Source organism: Stenella coeruleoalba (assembly GCF_951394435.1).
Source record: "Stenella coeruleoalba genome assembly, chromosome: 21".
Lineage (NCBI taxonomy): Eukaryota > Metazoa > Chordata > Mammalia > Artiodactyla > Delphinidae > Stenella > Stenella coeruleoalba.
This window is the reverse complement of record NC_137167.1, coordinates 25776121-25795698: the sequence shown is the minus strand read 5'-3', so window position 1 is coordinate 25795698 and position 19578 is coordinate 25776121. Positions and strand designations below refer to the sequence as shown.

Below are 19578 nucleotides of genomic sequence, written 5' to 3'. Positions count from 1 at the left end.
GTTTCTTAATTCCTCTTACTGTTATGAAGGAGAGCTTTAAGAAGCAACAGGCTGCACACAGCCCCACCAACAAGGGGCTATTCACAGCCCGTCCTCTGCTGCCTCTAGGCTCTGCGTGTCACAGCTGGGACCAGGTCCCAGGGCAGCAGGGTGGCAGAACAATGCCGCCCCCTGTCACCCGCTGGCACGCCACCCGCTGTCCTTCACTTCTGCCCGAGCTCGTCACCGTCACCGGGCACCTGGTGAGGACTGTCCCGAAGCAGCAGGAACATGGTGACATTGCTGACTTCCTTTCTTTTTCCTTTCAAAAGACTCACTTTTCTTTTGTTTTGCTATTAATTATAGAAAAGCTTTAGCTGGTAGTGACTTTACCATCATCAAAGTGTTGAGTTCTGCATCCTGAGACATCCTGGACCATCTTGTAATACAGTGTTTACATCCCGGAGCATCTTCTAACTTGACTCTCTGAGAGCCTCCAGGGGCCCCGCCTCTAAGAGCTTTATGGATGTTACCTCCTGAGGGCGGGGCTGCTCCAGCTGTTATCCCAAAGGAGAAGGAAACCGAGGCCTGGAGAGATGCACACATACCCCCGGTCATCCGCTCACGCACCTCAGGGACCACGCTCAAACCCGAGCAGCTGTGTGCAAAACCCTCGAAGCCGCGGGCTTCTCCGCCACACCCCACCTCCTCCCAAATCCCACTTTACCCGGACGATTTGACTTGTCACCAAGGAAGCTTCTGGAAAAGGCACAGGTGCCTGATGACAGGTAACGATGGACATGGATAGCGTTACCTCACCTGAACATGTTATGACACTGTGCACAGGACACTATGCAGCCGCTGAGAATGACAGCTGTGAAAGCTATGTGGTGACACGGAAAATACTTGTAAAGTTTCAAGTATGACATAAAAATGTATACTCAACAATCTTAAAAATGTAAATTCAATGGCTGCAATTATGCAGAAAAGAAATATGAGGGAAAAGACAGAGAACAGATGAAAACACAAGTGTCCCAGTGGTGCTGGGGAGAACGGACCTCAGTGATTTCCAGCCCCTCTGTCATGTTCAAGGGAATTTTTTTTTTTTAAGATTTAATTTTATTTATTTTTGGCTGCGTTGGGTCTTTGTTGCTGTGCATGGACTTTCTCTAGTTGCGGCGAGTGGGGGCTCCTCTTCGTTGTGGTGCGCGGGCTTCTCATTGCTGTGGCTTCTCTTGTCGCGGAGCACAGGCTCTAGGCATTGCGGGCTTCAGTAGCTGCGGCACGCGGGCTCAGTAGTTGTGGCTCACGGGCTCTAGAGCGCAGGCTCAGTAGTTGTGGCGCACGGGCTTAGTTGTTCCACGGCATGTGGGATTTTCCTGGACCAGGGCTCGAACTCGTGTTCCCTGCATTGGCAGGTGGATTCTTATCTACTGCGCCACCGGAGAAGTCCCTCAAGGGAATTTTTAAGAGGACAGTTTCATTTTCACAATGGGGGAAATTATACCTAAAGCATCACTGAATCATCAAAAACGATGCCAGGCTGTTATCCCCATTGCTAATCGTCACAAGAGTTAACTACCCAGAAAGTCTTGTATCAGAGTATAATCATGTTTAAGGCATGGTACTAACATGTTTAAATCGTGGTCTTAGCCCTGGGCTGTCAACCAGGAAACAGCCATCAGCCCGGGGAGATGGAGCTGGTCCTCTCCCGGCATCCTCAACACCCCACGTCGGCGGGACCTCCCCAGGCTCCCCAGAGGAAACCTCCCAGGCGGCCCATGTAGAAGGTGGTCCATGTAGAAGGTCCCACCTTCTCCCAGCTGCGAGTCACCTCCCAGCTAAGAGGGGCCCTGCCTGGGGACAGGGTCGGGGGAATCACCCATGAACAGCCTGGCAGGACTGGCTGCGCCCCGGGCCTTGCCGGTGACACTCGCTCGCGACCGTGAAGACAGCAGGCGAGCAGGGCCCAGGAGCACCTGGTGCTGGAGCAGCAAGGGGTGGGGGGGCAAGCGGGCCACTGCGGGGAGAGGACGGACGGCGCTCGTGGGAAAGGGCGGTGAACTCTGCTCGGCCCTCAGCGCCCCTCCAGCCCCCCGAGGGACCCTTCGCTCTCTGCACCCGTCCTCTTCCGTCTTTATTGAGGCATGAGTGACAAATAAAAACTGTGTATTTACGGCGCAGGACTGGATGATTTGATCCACCTGTGCTCTGTGAAATAATCACCGCACTCAGCCTCCACCCCACACAGGTACCGTCTTCTCTCTTCTCTGCTTTTCCCGCCGGCAGAACATGTAAGCTGCCCTCTCAGCAGACAGGCCTGAGCATCTCATCCCTGCGGCTGGACCTCGGACGCGGCCTCCTGCCAGCTGAGTCCCCGCACAGGCCTGGCTGCCACCTCGCGGTGCCCGGGCGTCTGGCCATGCGCTCTGGGCCGAAGTCTGTCCCAAGCTTGCAGGCCCGCCCGCCAGGACGCGGTGCTGCTGGGCCAGGCCCTCTCCTCCCAGGACCAAGCGCAGAGGTGCCTCTGGGGGTGAAGGTGGACGGGCGTTTCTGCAGAACTCGGGGCGTGACTGGGAGGCCGAGCCCCTGGGGGGTGGGCACCGGCGGACACCGGGCGTTTGCCGAGAGCTGGGCAGGCAGGCGTGGCCTCCTCTGCGGAAAGCAGACCCTGTGTCCTGGAAGGACAACGCACCTGCCACCAGGTTTGAACAGCGCGCACGTCACCCACAGTCCTAAAAACCAGGTGCAGGTGCTTCTGGGCCTGCCTTTTGTATTCTGATGCCCCCAATAGCCGACGCCCCCTGAGCACCTCGGAGCCCGGCAGCTCCCTATCCTGCGTGGGTGCCGAGGGTGCTGGTGCCCCATGGAAACAGTGAAACGGCACAGAAGACAGCGACGGCTGGTTTCAGTGAAAGGCCAGGAAGGAAGGGGCGGCAGGGCAGTCGGGGGGTAGGAGGGAGCCCACTGCCCGGGCCACACTCGGGAGCGTGCGGCCAGCACCAGGAGACGGCCCAGCGCACAGGGGCCCGTGGGGACCCCAGGCCTGTCCCCGAGAGGCCACGCTGCCCGGCATCGTCTGGGCATCACCTCCTTGACGGGGATGAAAAGTGGTGAGCGGTGTTGGTCTGTCTCGCTTTCAGTTCAAACAGTCAAAGTCGGGTCTAGCCTGGAAGACCTCAAAGGCCAGCCACTCACACTCAGATCAAACTGCGGCCCAGAAACAGGCCCCAGAACCCCTGGCAGACCTGGAGGGAGCTGACAAGGAGGCTGCCTTAAGCTCCGCTGGCAGGTGGCCAGTGGCCGCAGGGTTCGGCCTAAATCTCGTCTCTGAAGTGGGCCGTCACCCCCCTTACCACCTCCAGGGGGTTCTGATGGGTCGGGTGAAAGTAAACACAGGAGACCCTAGACACTGGTGTGGGCACCGCAGGGATAGGTGGAGGGGCTGGGCCAGGACCCCCAGGCCTCCGCCCCCTAGGGCCTGGGTAGACCCTCCTCCCTCCCAGGAGCTCCTAGCCCAGGCCCCACCCCAGAGGCCACGGGTTAGTGATGCCCAGAGCATGGAGCCTGGGAAACAGCCCCAATTCACCTGCCCCGCCACCGGCCTGCAACCTGTTACCTTCCCGGGCGGGAGCCGGCGGGCCCGGCTGGTCCATGCTGCCGCGTCCACCTCGCTCCTGGGCTCGGAGGATCCGGGACCTGCGAGGATGAAACAGGCTGTCAGGGCCGGGGGGAGGGTGGCCCCGGACGCCTCTGGGCACCCCGCCGACAGCCTGAGAGAAGGAAAACGCAGATTCCATCCATAGCCGCAGCGAAAGATCTAAGGACGTGAGGACCGCAAACCGCCTCGAAATAACACTCAGGGCAAAGCCAGATGGAGACCGCCGGTGTCTTGACGTCACCTTGAATTGCAGCCAGGGGTTGATTTTTGCAGCTGGATTCAATGGCCGGACCCGGCCCGGCCCAGGATGCCTTGATTCTCTGCTTAATTTCACACATGTTCTAAGGGGAGAAATGGACACGCAAGTCCAATGGTTTTTCTTCCTCCTTCAACTAAATCTTTAACAGTTCTGAGTGAAGGATTCGTTTCTGAGGATGAAGGAGGAGGCTGACCGTTTCCACAAGCCCTTTCGAGCCAGCGGGTCAGTAAACCCTTGGGTCCGGCCCGGATGCCTGCATCCTGCTTTGTTTCCTTTCTCTTTTCTGCTCTTCCTGTTTCCTCGCACGTTGGTCTAAGAATGAGCATGAACCGCCAGGCCATGAGAAGGCTGGTCCCGCACCCCTCAGCATCCTGTGAACCAAGGTCTCTGGTTATGGGTGTTGACACCACCAACACCTGCCTGGATTCTTCCAGAATGGTCGCAGGAAAGCAAACGTCACTCGGGAAGCCTCACTTTGCAGAAGCACCTTCCCGGTTCTCAGGGTCCCAGATGAGGCCCAGGGAAGCCCCTCAGTGACACCCTAGCCCCACAGACGACACACCACATTCAGTGACGCCAACCGAGGCGGTTCACCCTCTCAGAGAGAAACTGCAGTGCGGTTTCCAAACCATTTACGACAGACAGGTTCAGACCACAAGGGTCAGGGAACTCGAGTCCCGGAGAACCTGGAACAGTAAGCGGACGACCAAACCTTTCTCGACGGGGAGACATACCGGCTCCTGAGAGCGAACGTAAAACGACTGCTTCCGTTTCAGTCAACAAACCCTCAACCAACACCTGCCACATCCTGGTCTGCGAAGTCACAACAAGGGGACACGCATGCACACGTGCACGGCCACGTGACCGAGGTGTGTGCACACGCACACATGCTCACGCGCGTGCACACACATGCACAGAGGTGAGTGCACACACACGTGCTCACACACGCACACAGAGGTGAGTGCATGTGTGCACGTGCACACACACACACGCGCGCACACACACACACACGGAGGCCCAGGGGGCTGCAGGGAAGGAACAGGAGGGAGGACAGGAGGATTCGGGGCCTCAGAAGCACACAGAACTGGGGCGACGTCCGCTGCCGTGTCCTCTCCCAAGAAGTAAATCAAAATACCCGAGTGCGAATTTAATATCCCGTTGGATTCACATCGGCTTCGTGTGGCGCCAGGTCAGCAGTGACATGACACAGACACACGGACCGCGTCCACGGCGCTGCGCCTTAGGTGACGCCCAAAAAGGAAGCAGGTGGGGCCGCTGGGCGGCCCTGGACCCGGTGCCAGGACCCCACAGGCACTGCTGGGCAGGAGGTCCGCAGGAGGAAGACAGTGCGATCCCTGTCCTGGGAGGAAGCGAGGAAGAAGGAACTGGTCGGGGCTCCCGGGGCGATGAGGGCTCCCACGTTACTTTACATCCGCACCACTGACTGAGGACGGAGGCTCTGCCTCACTCCCCCAGCACGAACCAGCCAAACGCAGAGCAGTCCGAGGACCTGCCGGGCCAGTGAGAACAGGGCCCAAGTTGCCAGGGAGCTGGGCGTCGGAGCAGAGCACGCCCCATGCACCCCTCTGTGTGACCCCAGCACCGTCCCTCGCAGACACTGCTGGCACGTTGCCCGGGCTCGTCCAGAACAAGTGGGACGCAGAGCCATGCGGGACCTGACGGCCACGTGGCTTTCCGTGTCTTATAGATTTGGGTTTCTCAATCACGTCATTTACTCACCTTAAACCACGCTGGACAAATCTCATTAATGCTATTTGTTTCTACTGAAAATGCACAAAACAGAGTCAAATTGACTTCTCGTTTCCCATTGCTAACGTGTGGGACAAAACAAAGAAAGACCATGCCTGTGCTTTTTCTTACTCTCATGCCCGATCCTATTAAACAACCACCGCTCACCCGCAGAGCGCTCCCAGGGTGCCAAGATGGACCTCGCAGCCGTCCTAGTCGTCCTACCCGAGGGTGAGAAGCCGAGAGAGCACGGCTCTTGTCTCCAGAGGCAGAGCTGGGACTGGAACCCAGGCCCCTGGTGCCTCGGTCTGTGTGTGTGACTGCGTATGAATTTCAGTCAGACCACGACACTCAGGGACTGTTTTTTCTTCCCAAATCGGCATCCATGGGAAACTGCCTTCCTGGAAGCTCACACACACACACACACACACACAGGATCTGCCTCTGGATGTGGGGGGCCTGGGTGTCCGTGATCTGAATTCCACTCCACGCAGGCATCACCCAGCACTGAAGTTTCAGCCCCTGGATCTCCCAGCAGCCCTAGGAAGCCTGCTCCCTGAAACTGGGCACCTGCCGTCTCCCGGATGGCCTCTGGGTGTTTTTAGGGACGGCATGAAGCCCGATCGGCCCATGACCGACCTCGGGACGGAGGACAAGTCTCGCTTTCACGAGGCTCCTCCCCGGCAGAGGAGCAGCAGGAAATAAGGCCAACCTGGGCTGCAGGGCCGTGGGGATCGTCACTGCCATTTTCCAACTTAAGCATCCTAATGAGAGATTTCACTGTGCACCCAGGTTGTGGTTTCCAACAAAAAGATGACACACGCGGTAGAAGCAGCAGCCCGGAGAGACGGGCACAGAGATGGTCCCTGCAGTGCGGCTGTGACTCTGCCTCAGAGCCTGGGCGGCGACAGAAGTGCCCCAGTCACTTGATTTTTTCTAAGTTCATGGAAATAGCCTGAGTCTTTGCTCCAGTGAGGTTTCCAGCGTCTTGGCCGTCTCTGCAGACCTGCAGGGAGAGCACCGTGGACGTGTGGACGCTCTGAGGGACGGGACCCACCGCCCCTCCCAGCAGGTATTCCCTGCGCTGGGGACGCGCTGGGTCCTGCGGGTGTGGAAGGCAGTGGGCTCTCCACAAGGTCCTTTCCACTGAGAAGCAGCATGACGAGTAAGCAGGGGGCTGGGAGCCTGGACTCGAGAGCCAGTCCGGGGAGACCCTGCTCGGCTCCGACCCTCCGGCTGGACGAGCTCGGTCTCCTCGCTGTGAACCGAGGTGACAGGGACATCTCTGCTGGCGGCCACGGGCCTGGGAGCAGACAGCACTGGGGTTGGTTCCCCAACTCCCACCCCGGCCTCCGTGCTGTCCAGTCACAAAAAGTTGGCGGACAGACTACAGGCTGAGCCTGCCCCCGACCCACCCAGCTGGGACCCGTCGAGTCCACGCAGCAGAGACCACGCCACGGTAGGTCAGGGGCACCCAGCGTCCCGCACGAGGGCTGGATGTCCACTCAGAGCCCAGCGGGAGCCAGTGCACCTCAAGCCCGGGGACAGAGCCCGGGGATGCGGGGGACGCACGAATCCTCATGGCTCACGGCCGCTGGCGCTGGGTCCGCCGTTGCCTAAAACCACGAGCTTCCCAGCGACCTCACGTCAGGAAGGTTCTGTCTCCACGTGGAGATCCAGGAAGGAAAAACTAAAAGCTCACAGGACCTTACGGTATGAGTCCTGTTGGAAAGGCTCCATCTAAGTTTAACCAAACAAACTCCAGGGCAAACCAAACACAACAACCCTTTTCACTGAACATTTTCATAGATTTTTAAGTAGACATAATGCTCACAGAAACAAGAAGGAAGGAAGGGAGCGGGGAGAGAGGGAGGGAAAGAAAGGAAAACACAGAAACAAGAAGGAAGGAAGGGAGTGGGGAGAGAGGGAGGGGAAAGAAAGAAAAGCACAGAAACAAGAAGGAAGGAAGGGAGCGGGGAGAGAGGGAGGGACTCCCTAAGCCGAGCACAGAACTTAGCCGTCAGGGACGTCTATTTCGTGCTCATCGAATTTGGACCGCAAAGGGCACAGGAGTGCAGAGCACACATGGGGCCTCGCTGGGGGTGTGTCCTGGGTCCCGTGTGTCTCTGCTCACGTCAGACTGAGGCCACTTCCATGGGGCCTCCTCCCCTCCCCTCAGAAAGGAAAAAAGCGAATAGAAGTGATGTATTCCATGTGGCAATGGCTATTACACCGCATCCAACCCCCAGATGTTCACCTGCTCACCATCTTTTCCAAATGGTCCCCTGTCCAGGGGATCAACCCCTCAGAACTCCTGGAGGGGTGCTCACCTGGACGGAGGCTGGGAATCGTGCCCTCCCCGCCCCAGGCAGCGCACGCTCTGCCACCCACACCCGCGCTGCCTCGGCCCTGCTGCCCTGACTGCAAATCTTTATGAACCAACCCCCTCCTGCATACTCCTGACCCGAACTCACCCTGCGAACGGCTCCCGGGCACCTCTGCGTGTGTGTGTCTCTGTCTCTCCATGTCCTCTCTGTCTCTCTGTGTCTGTCTCTCCATGTCCTCTCTCTGTCTCTCTGTGTCTCTCTCTGTATGTGTGTCTGTGTGTCTCTGTATCTCTGTGTGTGTCTCTCTGTGTCTCTGTCTCTCCGTGTCTCTCTCTCTGTCTCTCTCTGTGTCTCTGTCTCTGTATCTCTGTGTGTGTGTCTCTCTGTGTCTCTCTGTATCTCTGTGTGTGTGTCTCTCTGTGTGTGTCTCTCTTTGTATCTCTGTGTGTGTCTCTCTGTGTCTCTCTCTCTGTCTCTCTCAGTGTGCCCACCCCCTGGGGAGTCCACGTGGCTCGGGAGGGGGATACAGTCCTGGAGCCTCCCCAGACACTGTCCCTGCAAACACCACAGGCCGCGACACACGGGCCCAAAAGAATGAACACGTGGAAGCTTGGCTGATGCCAGGCCATAATCTGCACTTTTATGGGGTGAAAACATGCATTTAATTATTTATTAGGGCCTCCTAATAAGGAACAAAACCCAGAACTGTGCCTGACACGGGGTCTGCTTTCAGAAGAACACTTGTGGGGGGCAGGGGTGGACAAGGGGGAAGGGGGTCGGGGCGGGGCGATGCTCCTGTCCCCACTCTCCCTTACCTTCTCTGCCCCTCACTCTTCCATCCCTTAAACACCTGGACCACAGGCCAGGCCTGGCCCAGACCGGACTGGACTGGCCTGGACCGGACTGACCTGGCCTGGACCAGACTGGCCTGGACCGAACTGACCTGGCCTGGACCAGACTGGCCTGGACTGGACTGACCTGGCCTGGACCGGACTGGCCTGGACCAGACTGGACTGACCTGCACTGGCCTGGCCTGCACTGCTGCTGTTCTGTGCCAGGTCCCTCCAGAATCCAGCAGGCTCTGCCCCCAGCCGCAGGCCCACATCAGCTGGGATGCACGCGCCCGAGCCAGACTCAAGCATCAGGAAGACAGCTGCCCCGCTGCCCCCCGAGGACCAAGGCACCCAGAGACTCACAGCACAAACGCTTCACGCCCCACGGACTCCTGAAGCCTGCCCGCATCCAAGGCCCCCCACACGGCTGTCCGTGGCCACACAACCCAGCCTGAGAGCCTTCTCTCGAAACCTCAAAACCACCTAGACAAAAAGCACCGTCGCTTCATCTCAAAACTTACCAAGGACGCAGTTAGTTCTGTCTTTAATTGGCAGTGTCCTTGAGAAATGTTTTCATCAAAGGGAGTATTATATTCATAAAACAAAACCGGACAAAGTTACTCTTGCGAGGGGGTCACCACCGGCCTGGCCTCTGCGTCTCCGTGTGTGACATTCTGTGCCCTCTCAGTCGGCTGGTGGGCATCTCTTCCTCTGATTAATTCTTGGGCTGCAGCCTGTCCTCTCTCTGCCCAGGCCTCCCTGTCACCTCCTCCGCCACACATGCCCCTCCAAGGACAGGCACAGAGCACCCCAGCCACTGGCAGTTCAGGACTTGACCAAGGACGCAGAGCAAACAGGCACCAAATCACCCCAAGGGATCAGGGGAGGAGGGCGGCGAGGAGGCGAGACGGCAGCAAACGCCCCACCCTTCCTCCTGTGACCCACACGCGCAGCAATTTCTTGCATGATGTGAATCCCAACTTTCAGAAACAATCCTTACAGACAAGGACATCCAGCCTCAGGAATGGAAGGAACCTGGGAAAACCCTGGAGCTGACGTCCATCCCCCTGCCTTCCTTGCAGGGACACGTGGGTCAAGGTCAAGGGTGACGGACTGTGAGGGCCCTGGCCGAGGGGCTCATATTCCAGCAGGAGTTCCCGTTACTTACAGGAAACACAATGGAATTCTTCCACAGAGAAGGAAGTGTGCTGTGCGAATGTGTAATTACAGCAGTCGGATGCAGACGAAGCCACTGTCCCTGCAAAGCTCCCTGGAGCCTTTCATCACGCGTCCAGGGGCAGCAGCTCAGCCCAGGTGTGGGGCGGCCTGGCTCCACCTGGTCCCACCCTATAATCGCCGTCCCCTGGGATGCTGGCACTGTCCACACACCCAGCACTGGCTTGGGCCACACTGTGGACCACTGTGGGGTGGGAAGGAGGGCTGTGTCCAGGCAGCATCTGCAATCACATCTGCCCTGCTGCAGGGGGGCTGAGACTCCCCTAGAACGGGAGGAAGGAGGACAGAGCCGGAGTGCAGACTCAGTGTGGGGAGCGGAGAGAGCTTTCCTGAGGAAGACTGGGGGGAGAGCAGCACGAGGCAAGGGCAGGCAGAGGAGGCTGTGGCCTGAGGTGGGGCCTGTCCAGGTCAGAGCCTCAGCTCGGAAGGCGCCACGGAAGGTGTTTGATCAGGGACTGATGTGGCCAGAGTTGCCTTTTTAAAAGGTCACACTGGGGCTTCCCTGGTGGTGCAGTGGTTGAGAGTCCGCCTGCCGATGCAAGGGACACGGGTTCGTGCCCCAGTCCGGGAAGATCCCACATGCCGCGGAGCGGCTGGGCCTGTGAGCCATGGCCGCTGAGCCTGCGCGTCCGGAGCCTGTGCTCCGCAACGGGAGAGGCCAGAGCAGTGAGGGGCCCGCGTACCGCAAAAAAAAAAAAAAAAGTCACACTGGCATCAGGTGGACAGGGCATCGGGGAGGAGGGCCAGGTGGATGGAGGCCATCCCCCAGGAGGCTGTAGGGCAAGAGGCTAGGCTCATGACCATGATGATGATGGGAATGAGGAGGGAGAGGCAAAGGAGACGGCACAGAAAGTGCAACTATGGCAGCCAAGCCACAGGGATGGGCACCTTCTGCGAATCTTCCCACTTTCTTCTGGTGGTTGATTAGCAGTTTCACACCATCGTGGTCAGAAAAGATGCTTGATATGATTTCAGTCTTCTTAAATGTATCAAGACTTGTTTTGTCAGCTAACGTGATCTATCCTGGAGAATGTTCCATGTGTGCTTGACAAAAATGTCCATTCTGCTGCTTTTGGATGGAATGTGCTGTACATATCTCATAAAATTCACTAAAGTTGCAGAACATGAAGATGTCACAAGAAAAGAAAGTTATAAGCCAATATCCCTGATAAACACAGATTCAAGAATCCTCAACAAAATACTGGCAAACCAAATTCAACATTAAGTGAAAAGGATTTATTCCAGGAATGCAAGGATGGTTCAACATCTGCAAATCCACCAATGTGATACACCATATTTTAAAAAATAATGAAGGACAGGGGCTTCCCTGGTGGCACAATGGTTAAGAACCTGCCTGCCAATACAGGCAACACGGGTTTAAGCCCTGGTCCAGGAGGATCCCACATGCCATGGGGCAATGAAGCCCATGCACCACAACTACTGAGCCCACGCTCTAGAGCCCGCGAACCACAACTACTGAAGCCCACGTGCCTAGAGCCCATGCTCTGCAACAGGAGAGGCCACCGGAATGAGAAGCCCATGCACCACAACAAAGAGTAGTAGCCCCCACTCACCGCAACTAGAGAAAGCCCAAGTACAGCAACGAAGACCCAACGCAGCCAAAAATAAAATAAATTCTAAAAATATATAAAATAAAAAATAAATTTAAAAAGAAGGATAAAAATCATATTATCATCTCAATAGATGCAGAAAAAGCATTTGACAAAATTCAACACCCATTCAAAACAAAAATTCTCAACAAAGTGGGTACAGAGGGAATGTGCCTCAACATAATAAAGGCCATTTAGGACAAACCCACATCTAACATCATACTCAAGAATGGAAAGCAGAGAACTTTTTCTCTAAGATCAGGAACAAGCCTAGGATGCCCACTCTCACCTCTTTTATTCAAAATAGTATTGGAAGTCCTAGACAGAGCAATTAGGCAAGAAAAAGAAATAAAAGGCATCCAAATCAAAAGGAAAAAGTAAAACTGTCAATATTTGCTGATGACATTATATATAGAAAACCCTAAAGATTCCACCAAAAAAATTGTTAGAATAAACAAGTTCAGTAAAGTTGCAAGATACAAAATCAATATAGAAAAACCTGTCTCATTTCTATATGCTAATAATGAACTGTCAGAAAGAGAAATTAAGAAAACAATCACATTTACAATTGCATCAAAAAGAAAAAATCTAGGAAAAAATTTAACCAAGGAAGCAAAAGACCTATACACTGAAAACTATAAGATACTGGTAAAAGAAACTGAAGAAGACATACATAAATAGAAAGATATTCTGTGCTCACGGACTGGATGAATTACTATCATTAAAATGTCTATACACTACTCAAAGCAATATACAGATTCAATGTAATCTCTATCAAAATTCCCATGGTTTTTTTTCACAAAAATAGAACAAACAATCCTTAAATTTGTATGGAAACACATAAATAGCCAGGAGAAAGAAGGACAAAGCTGGAGGCATCACATTTCTTGACTTGAAACTGTACTGCAAAGCTACTGTAATCAAAACAGAATGGTATTGGCAAAAAAATAGACACATAGATCAATGGAAAAGAACTGAGAGCCCAGAAATAAACCCATGTGTATATGTTCAATTAATCTGCAAGAAAGGAGGCAAGAACAGTCAAAGAGGAAAGGACAATCTCTTCGATGATTAGTGCAGGGAAAACTGGACAGCTATATGCAAAAGAATGAAACTAGGTCACTACCTTACACCATACACAAAAATTAACTCAAACTGGATTAAAGACTTGAATGTATGGCCTGAAACCATACATCTCCTAAAAGAAAACACAGGTGATAAAGTCCTTGACATCAGTCTTAGTGATGAGGTTTTGGATTTGACACCAAAAGCAAAGGTAACAAAAGCAAAAATAAACAAGCGAGACCACATCAAACTAAAAACTTTCTGCACAGCAAAGGAAACTATCAACAAAGTGAAAAGACGACCTACAGAATGGGAGGAAGTATCTGCAAATTATCTATCTAATACGGGGTTAATGTCCAAAATACATAAAGCACTCATACAATGCAATAGCCAAAAAACCACCGATCTGATTTCTAAAAACACAGGCAGAAGAACTGAATAGACATTTTCCAAAGAAGAAATTCAAATGAAAAGATGCTCAACATCACTAATCATCAGGGAAATGCAAACCAAAACCATAATAAGATATCAGCTCACACCTGTTAGAACGGCCATCAACAGACAGACAAGAAATAACAAGTGTTGGTGAGGGTGTGGAGAAAAGGGAACCCTTGTGCACTGTTGGTGGGAATGTAAATTGGTGCAGCCGCTATGGAGAACAGTATGGAGGTTCCTCAAAAATATAAAAAATAGAGCTACCATATGACCCAGCAATCCCATCTCTGGGTATGTATTCAAAGGAAATAAAAACAGGATATCACAAAGATATCTGTTCACGCCCCCTCTCTCCTCCCCCTCCCTCCCTCCCTCTCTCTCTCTCTCTCCCCCCACCATCTAATCCACCAGCAAATGCTGTCAGCTCCACCTTCAGAGCACATCCCCAATGAGGTGAGCCGTCTCTCCCTCCCTCCATGGCCACCATCCGTCTCTTGCCTGAGTTTCTGTAAAAGCCTCATAACTGGCCTCCCTTCCCCCATTCCTGCTCCTCTGTAACCTTCTCAAGGCTGCACCCAGCAGGCCCCATGAAAGCACAGTCAGCGTTCGCACCCCTGTCTGTCACTGTTTCCTCCCCAAGGTGGAGCCCTGCCTCAGCCTCCATCACTCAGCACTGCGGCCACCAGCCTTCCTGCTGCTCCCAACACACTCCTGCAGCAGGGCCCTTGCACGGGCTGCTCCTTCCGCCTGCAATGCTCTTGGGTGGACATGAGCGCAGCTGTCACTCTCCATCAGGTCCTCACTCGAACATCACCTTCCCGGTGAGGCCTTACCTGCCATCTTCGTGAGTAGCAGGCCCCTCCCCCCAGCACCCCCAGGCCTGTCTCCCGCTTTATTTCTATCATCATCTAAAGTACTATCTACTTTCCTGTCTACAGTGTCTCCCGGGCACAAGACACAAGCCCCATGAGAAAAGGACCTGGGCCTTCTGCTCACTGCCTAGTCTTGGGACTGAGGGCACTTGGTAGTCAGCACCCAGTAGGTGCTCACTAAATATCCACCAAATTAATAAATCCCTTCCAGATTTGCTGCAGCACGTGACCACCTGCACCTCTTCCCATCTGTAAAAAGGTCGTTCTTTTTTTTTTTAAGTTTAAGTACAAGAACTTGATTTTTAAAACGCATGAAAACAAAATGATATTGAATGTATTCCATCAGGGGAGAGACGGAGGCCTAAGGCGATGGCCTAACATTAGATTACCTGCTGGAAGCTCCGGACAGACGGCAGGCGCGCCCAGGAAACGGGGCCACGGAGCACACCCAGGCGCCGGCAGGGAATGAGCCGTGGGCACAGCACCCTGGTGTGAACCCTCCTCACCTTCCCCGGGGTCCTCACCCTCCTCCCACGAAGGTGGAGAAGGAGGCGGCTCTTCCGGGGCAAGTAGGAGATGAGGCAGGGTCCCGATGCCCTCTTGTCGGCCCAGACTGGCTGCAGCGGCCACACACCCTGCAAACAATCTCTCCCCCCTGCAACTACCTGGGATTCGTTTCCCAAATACTTCTGTCGTCTGGCAAATGCTGCACCTTTCATTCCTTCCTATTAAATCACCAGGAGCAGCACGTGTCTAAACGCTCTTGCAGAACAGAGGCCGGCAGCAGGCCCAGTGGACTCCCTCTAGACCCCGGCTCTGGGCCTGAGACGGGACTCTGTCCTCCACAGACCCTGGACCCCAACAGCCTGAGTCTGATTTTGGTTCCAACTGAAAAGCGACCTAGGGCACGCCAGCCGGGACAAGAACTCTGAGACGGAGGCCCATGCCCGGCACTGCTCTGGGAGAAGGGCCCTGCTGGCTGAGTCCCTGGCCACGCAGGTGACGTCCAGCCCAAGCTTCTCTGATGGACGTGAATCGGTGCTGCCCACGTGGCCGCTTCCCAGCGACCTGCGGAGTCAAGTGCTTGAGAACAAAGCATCAGTCAACGTCTTATCACTTTTGCAGCAAGAGGGCCGGCCAGCCGGGGCCAGGGGCCAAGTCCACGTCCTTGGAAGGGAGCAGGCGGCCAGCCCCACGACGAGCCCCAGCCCGGAGCAGGCGCCGCCACCCGGCCAGGCTCAGACAGGGAGGCAAGAAACATGCCGGATTCCTGCCCTCAGAGCTCAGCACTCCTCACCCAGAAGCAGGCTCTGGCTCCCAAGATGGGATCACGGTTAAATCTGGAACTCCTGGGCAGTATCTACAGTGGCCCACACCGCCTCCCATCCCCACCACCAGGCAGATGCCAACACTTTCGAGCAGCCCTTGCAAGCCATTGCTGAAGCAGGGCAGAGCCTGGCCCGAGGGCAAAGCAGCCAAGCGACTCCCCTGCGTCCTTCCGGGGGTCTAAGGCCTTCCAACCCCAGTGGAGATGGGCGCTGAGCACGGCCTCAGCACAGACGCTACCCCTTCTGCTCGATGTTCTCCGTCCCGTCAAGTCAGAAACCAGCTAAAGTCACCCTCCCCATCTTCCCTTCAGGGAAATAAGGCGAATAACAGAATAAAACACTAGGTGTGCACAGAACACTTTTATCAAAATAAAACTCCTCAGCTTTTCCAGTACTGTCAGCTCCCATTCTCCACACCACTGAGAAATGACTCAAGTTCAAAGTTCGTATCTGTTTGACTTCGGAGTCTGAATGTCCACAGTGCTTTCTTAAAAAAAAAAAAAAAAATGATGTCCACACATGAGGCTCGGGTTCCCCACAGCCTGCTGGCCTCCAGCCCAAGAAAAAGAGCGAAACCTCAGCCCAGGAAGCAAAGCCCTGCCCTCAGGACCCTGACACACCTCGCGTGTGAAAGGTCCTCTGCTACGTGTAGCTATCAGTGTACAGAGTATTCAGGCATCCTCACCTATTCCTTTTGTTTTCTTCCTAAATGCCCATGTCAGGGTCACAGGGGACTCACTGAGCCAAGCCCTTGGAGTCTCAGACAGGCCACCAGGTCACCAGCCGCCCGCCTCACCCGGTGGAAGGCTAGCTCAGCCATCTGTGTGGGAGCGCAAAGCAGCACCCTCACCCACCCATGACCTTTCTTCACAGCTCCCTTTCCCAAGGGCACTGCAAGGCTGGAGAAGCTTTTGGTGCTGCATTTTACTTCAAAAAGTAATTTCTAGTATCAGAACGTAGCTCATGGAAGAGAAACACTTTAAACCTAAAAAAAATAAATAAAAACTTAAAAAAAATCTTTTGAACACTCTTTAATGAAACCATAAAACATCAACAACCCAGAGAAAGCACCTTCTACTAGCAGGTACGCATTACTTTCATGATATAAAGAAGAACAGGAAATGAAAGAATAACACCAGTGCCATGACTGCTCATTTTTATAATCAAAGTTTTGAAACTGTGCACACAAAAACAAAGAAGCAGCAAAAACAAACTTTGATGTCTGGATCTTTGAAAAGTTGGGAAGGAGAGACAACGGGGGGGGGTATGGTGGGTAGGGGCTGGTGGCAGATAAGAGGGTCCTTTGCCAGCTCTCCTGTGCCTCACTGCTCACAGCCATCACCCCAGAGCTGGCCCTGCCCCCCACCCGCAGACCTGCACACCCCTCTGTACCGCAAAGCTCCCAGAACTTCCCACCTCGTTTTCTCAAATTACACTTCCAGAAGGCTTAACCGAGAGAGCAGTAATCCTACCCCATAAATGTTTAACATCTATGTTCCCCTTCTATCTTGTTTCACTCCACGTATGTTTCTACCTGTGCAAACTATGAATAATGTATGAAGTATACATGAATATGCTCTGAATATCCCAAGATGTGAATTTTTCGTTGCAGCTTTTCTATCATACCTTGTGCAATAAGAACATTGTAGTTTTCAACAGGGGTCTGTATTATTGATATTCCAGAGTAATACAGCCAAACTCACAGCATTTTTATTTTGCTCTAACTTATGCAGAACGTCCTTATTTTAAAACGCATTTCCACACACTTGCGGTCCAGCAATTTCCAAAGTGAGTAAACAAATTCTGTGGGGACCTGACTCCCCAGGGTGGGGTGAGCAGTTCCAGAACTCAGCCCAGGGTCCAAATGCCACCAGAACCCCTCGATCTCCAAGAATTCCCAAAGAGTCAAGAAGTTCTTCTAACCCCACCAGAAAAACTGCAGAGAAAACGCGGCACGTCAAAATATCAAGATGACAAATTTGGTAAAACGAGAAAGTCAAGTTCGATTTTTAAAAGATGAAAAGCTATATTGAATAACTTTGAATTTTACTTCATCCCTAAATGTCTACAACTGCTTTGATAGAATCTGGCCTGCATGGAGAGACTAATCTATTATGAAATACCACTTTCTATGAGTGACTTTTCTTATGGACATGAAATCAGGAAACCATAAAGAGTCACTGAGTCACCTAACTGCACATGCGGCCACTAAATCATATCCCAGGGCCAATCAAGTAAACACTGTGCGAGCTTAAGGGGTAAATTATATTTTTAAATTACACAGAGTATGTCTCATCTTTCCATTATAATAAAAGTTATTTCCTAGAAAACAGATGTCCAAAATATATTTTTTAAGCAATAAATGAACAGTGAAAACGTTATCCCTCCCAATGTTCTACCTGAAGGGATATTAAGTAACTCTTGCACAAAATCCAGAACACTGATGCTACTTTATTTTTTTCTTTGTGGCTCAACCAAAGAAGAGCTAAAAATCCATTGCATTTTGAGTTAATGAGAATTTTTACCTCTAGTAATTGAAAAGAATATTACATTGCACCAAGTACGTCTGCTGCTTTCTCAGAATGTTCACGTCCTTTTAAAAGCTGAAACATTTACTCAGATTTTTACGTTCAAACCGAGGGTCTCCCAGAGGGGAGGTGTGGCCAGGTGGGGATGAGCAAGGTACCTGCCGACTACTGGCAGCACACCCCCTTCAGTCTCCCCAGGAATGGAAGATGGGGGGAGGGGGAGGAAACACGTACGGGTTTTTTAAGTACAATAGTAATTATTTTCACCCTAAAGTGGGCCAAGGACTTTTTCTCTATCGGAAAATATACATGACTGCTCCCCACCTAAACACCCCAACTCGCCACTCCTCCTGCAATGTCACTCGGGCCCCGGCTTGGGGTCCCTCCTGCACCCTCCTGACAGCCTGCGGGGTCTCGACCCGGCTCCCATTACCGCCGGGATTCGCGGTAAATGGGGGCTTTCCCGGGCCTCAGCTCCGCCACCTGCACGGTCCGTGCCCGGGGGCAAGGTGCACCCCGAGTGGCCCTGGCACAGTCACCCAAAACCTGGGGCTGGCGGGCAACCCGGACTTCAAGGAGCGGTGGTATCTGGCCAATTCGGGGGAGTTAGGCAGAAGTGTAACTTTCAAAGGAAAAAAAGGAAACTCCGAATCCCCGCGATAGGTGGGCTCGCTGGAGGCGCCGTTCAAGGACCCCCGCCCGCCTACCACCCACTCTCACCCCGCAGGACCCCACCCGCCATCCGCCCCCCGCCCGCGCTCAACCCACAGGACCCCCGCCCATCCCCCGCCCGCACTCACCCTGCAGCCAGGACAGGACCCCGGCCCGCCGTCCCTCCGAGGACCCCTCTCCCCTCCTCTTGTCCGCGGCCCCGAGATGCGCCCTGGCCCCGCCCCACCCACAGAGAGGCAGGCCCACCCGCACGCCGTGATTGGCTGGATTGGGTGGTGCCGGGCGCCCACTGGCTGCCGCGCCTGCCCGTTCCTCTGCGGCGCCCCGCCCCCGCGCCCGCGCATTCCTGCGGAGCCACGTGGCCACCCGCACCCCCTCCTTCGGCTCAAAGCCCAGCCTGGCTGCGCCCACGTCGGCTGGGGGCGCCAGGCAGGACCCCTAGACCCGTGTCTTTTCCCTACAGAGCCCTCGGGCTGCTCACTCGTGGGCAGGGGGGCGCCCGGCAGGGCACCCCTGGACCCCCAGACCCCCATCTCTTCCCCGGGGAGCCCTCGGGCTGCGCGCGCGTGGGCAGAGTCCGCCGGGCAGATCACACCCCTAGATCTCCCCACCCCCCTCGCTGTCCCCAGAGCACCCACCCTCCCTTCGCTCGCTGGCCCTGCCAGCAGGGGCGTTCCTGGCTCCTCAGAAGGTCAGCTGCCCCGAGGCCCGCCAAGTGTTTGGAGTTTGGAAATGCAATGATTTCACATTGCCGAGACAATTTTTAAAGCTTACCTTTTACTGGAAAGCGCTTATTTTCACCTTTACCTTGACGGTGAACATGGGTTCTAGAATTCCGTATCTTGTAAGAGCCAAAAAGCAATGCTGTAAGTGGGAGAGCTTGACCCTGCGTTTTCACCCTTGGAATGGACAGCGCTTATTGGGCCTAAAAAGCATCCTTATACTACGAGCCCATTTGAGGTTAAAAATCCACGCAGGGCTTCCCTGGTGGCGCAGTGGTTGGGAGTCCGCCTGCCGATGCAGG

The 19578-nt window shown here is 54.2% G+C and overlaps 1 protein-coding gene across 5 annotated transcripts in view; it reads right to left on the bottom strand.

Annotated features, from left to right (window-relative positions):
* The window catches only part of ARHGEF10 (Rho guanine nucleotide exchange factor 10), an 88664-nt gene extending 69911 nt beyond the window's left edge, over positions 1 to 18753 (bottom strand). For 3 of the 5 annotated variants that reach the window (XM_079909424.1, XM_079909427.1, XM_079909428.1), the window contains exons 1-2: positions 18683 to 18753; positions 3569 to 3678 (exon numbers count right to left, since the gene is read on the bottom strand). In XM_079909424.1, the coding sequence (XP_079765550.1) occupies positions 3569 to 3635 (67 nt within the window). In that variant the 5' untranslated portion in view covers positions 3636 to 3678; positions 18683 to 18753. Of the gene's footprint in view, positions 1 to 3568; positions 3679 to 9329; positions 9491 to 18682 lie in introns of those variants that run through there. The other 2 variants (XM_079909425.1, XM_079909426.1) reach the window with 2 other exon arrangements.
* Positions 18754 to 19578: the final 825 nt, after the last annotated feature.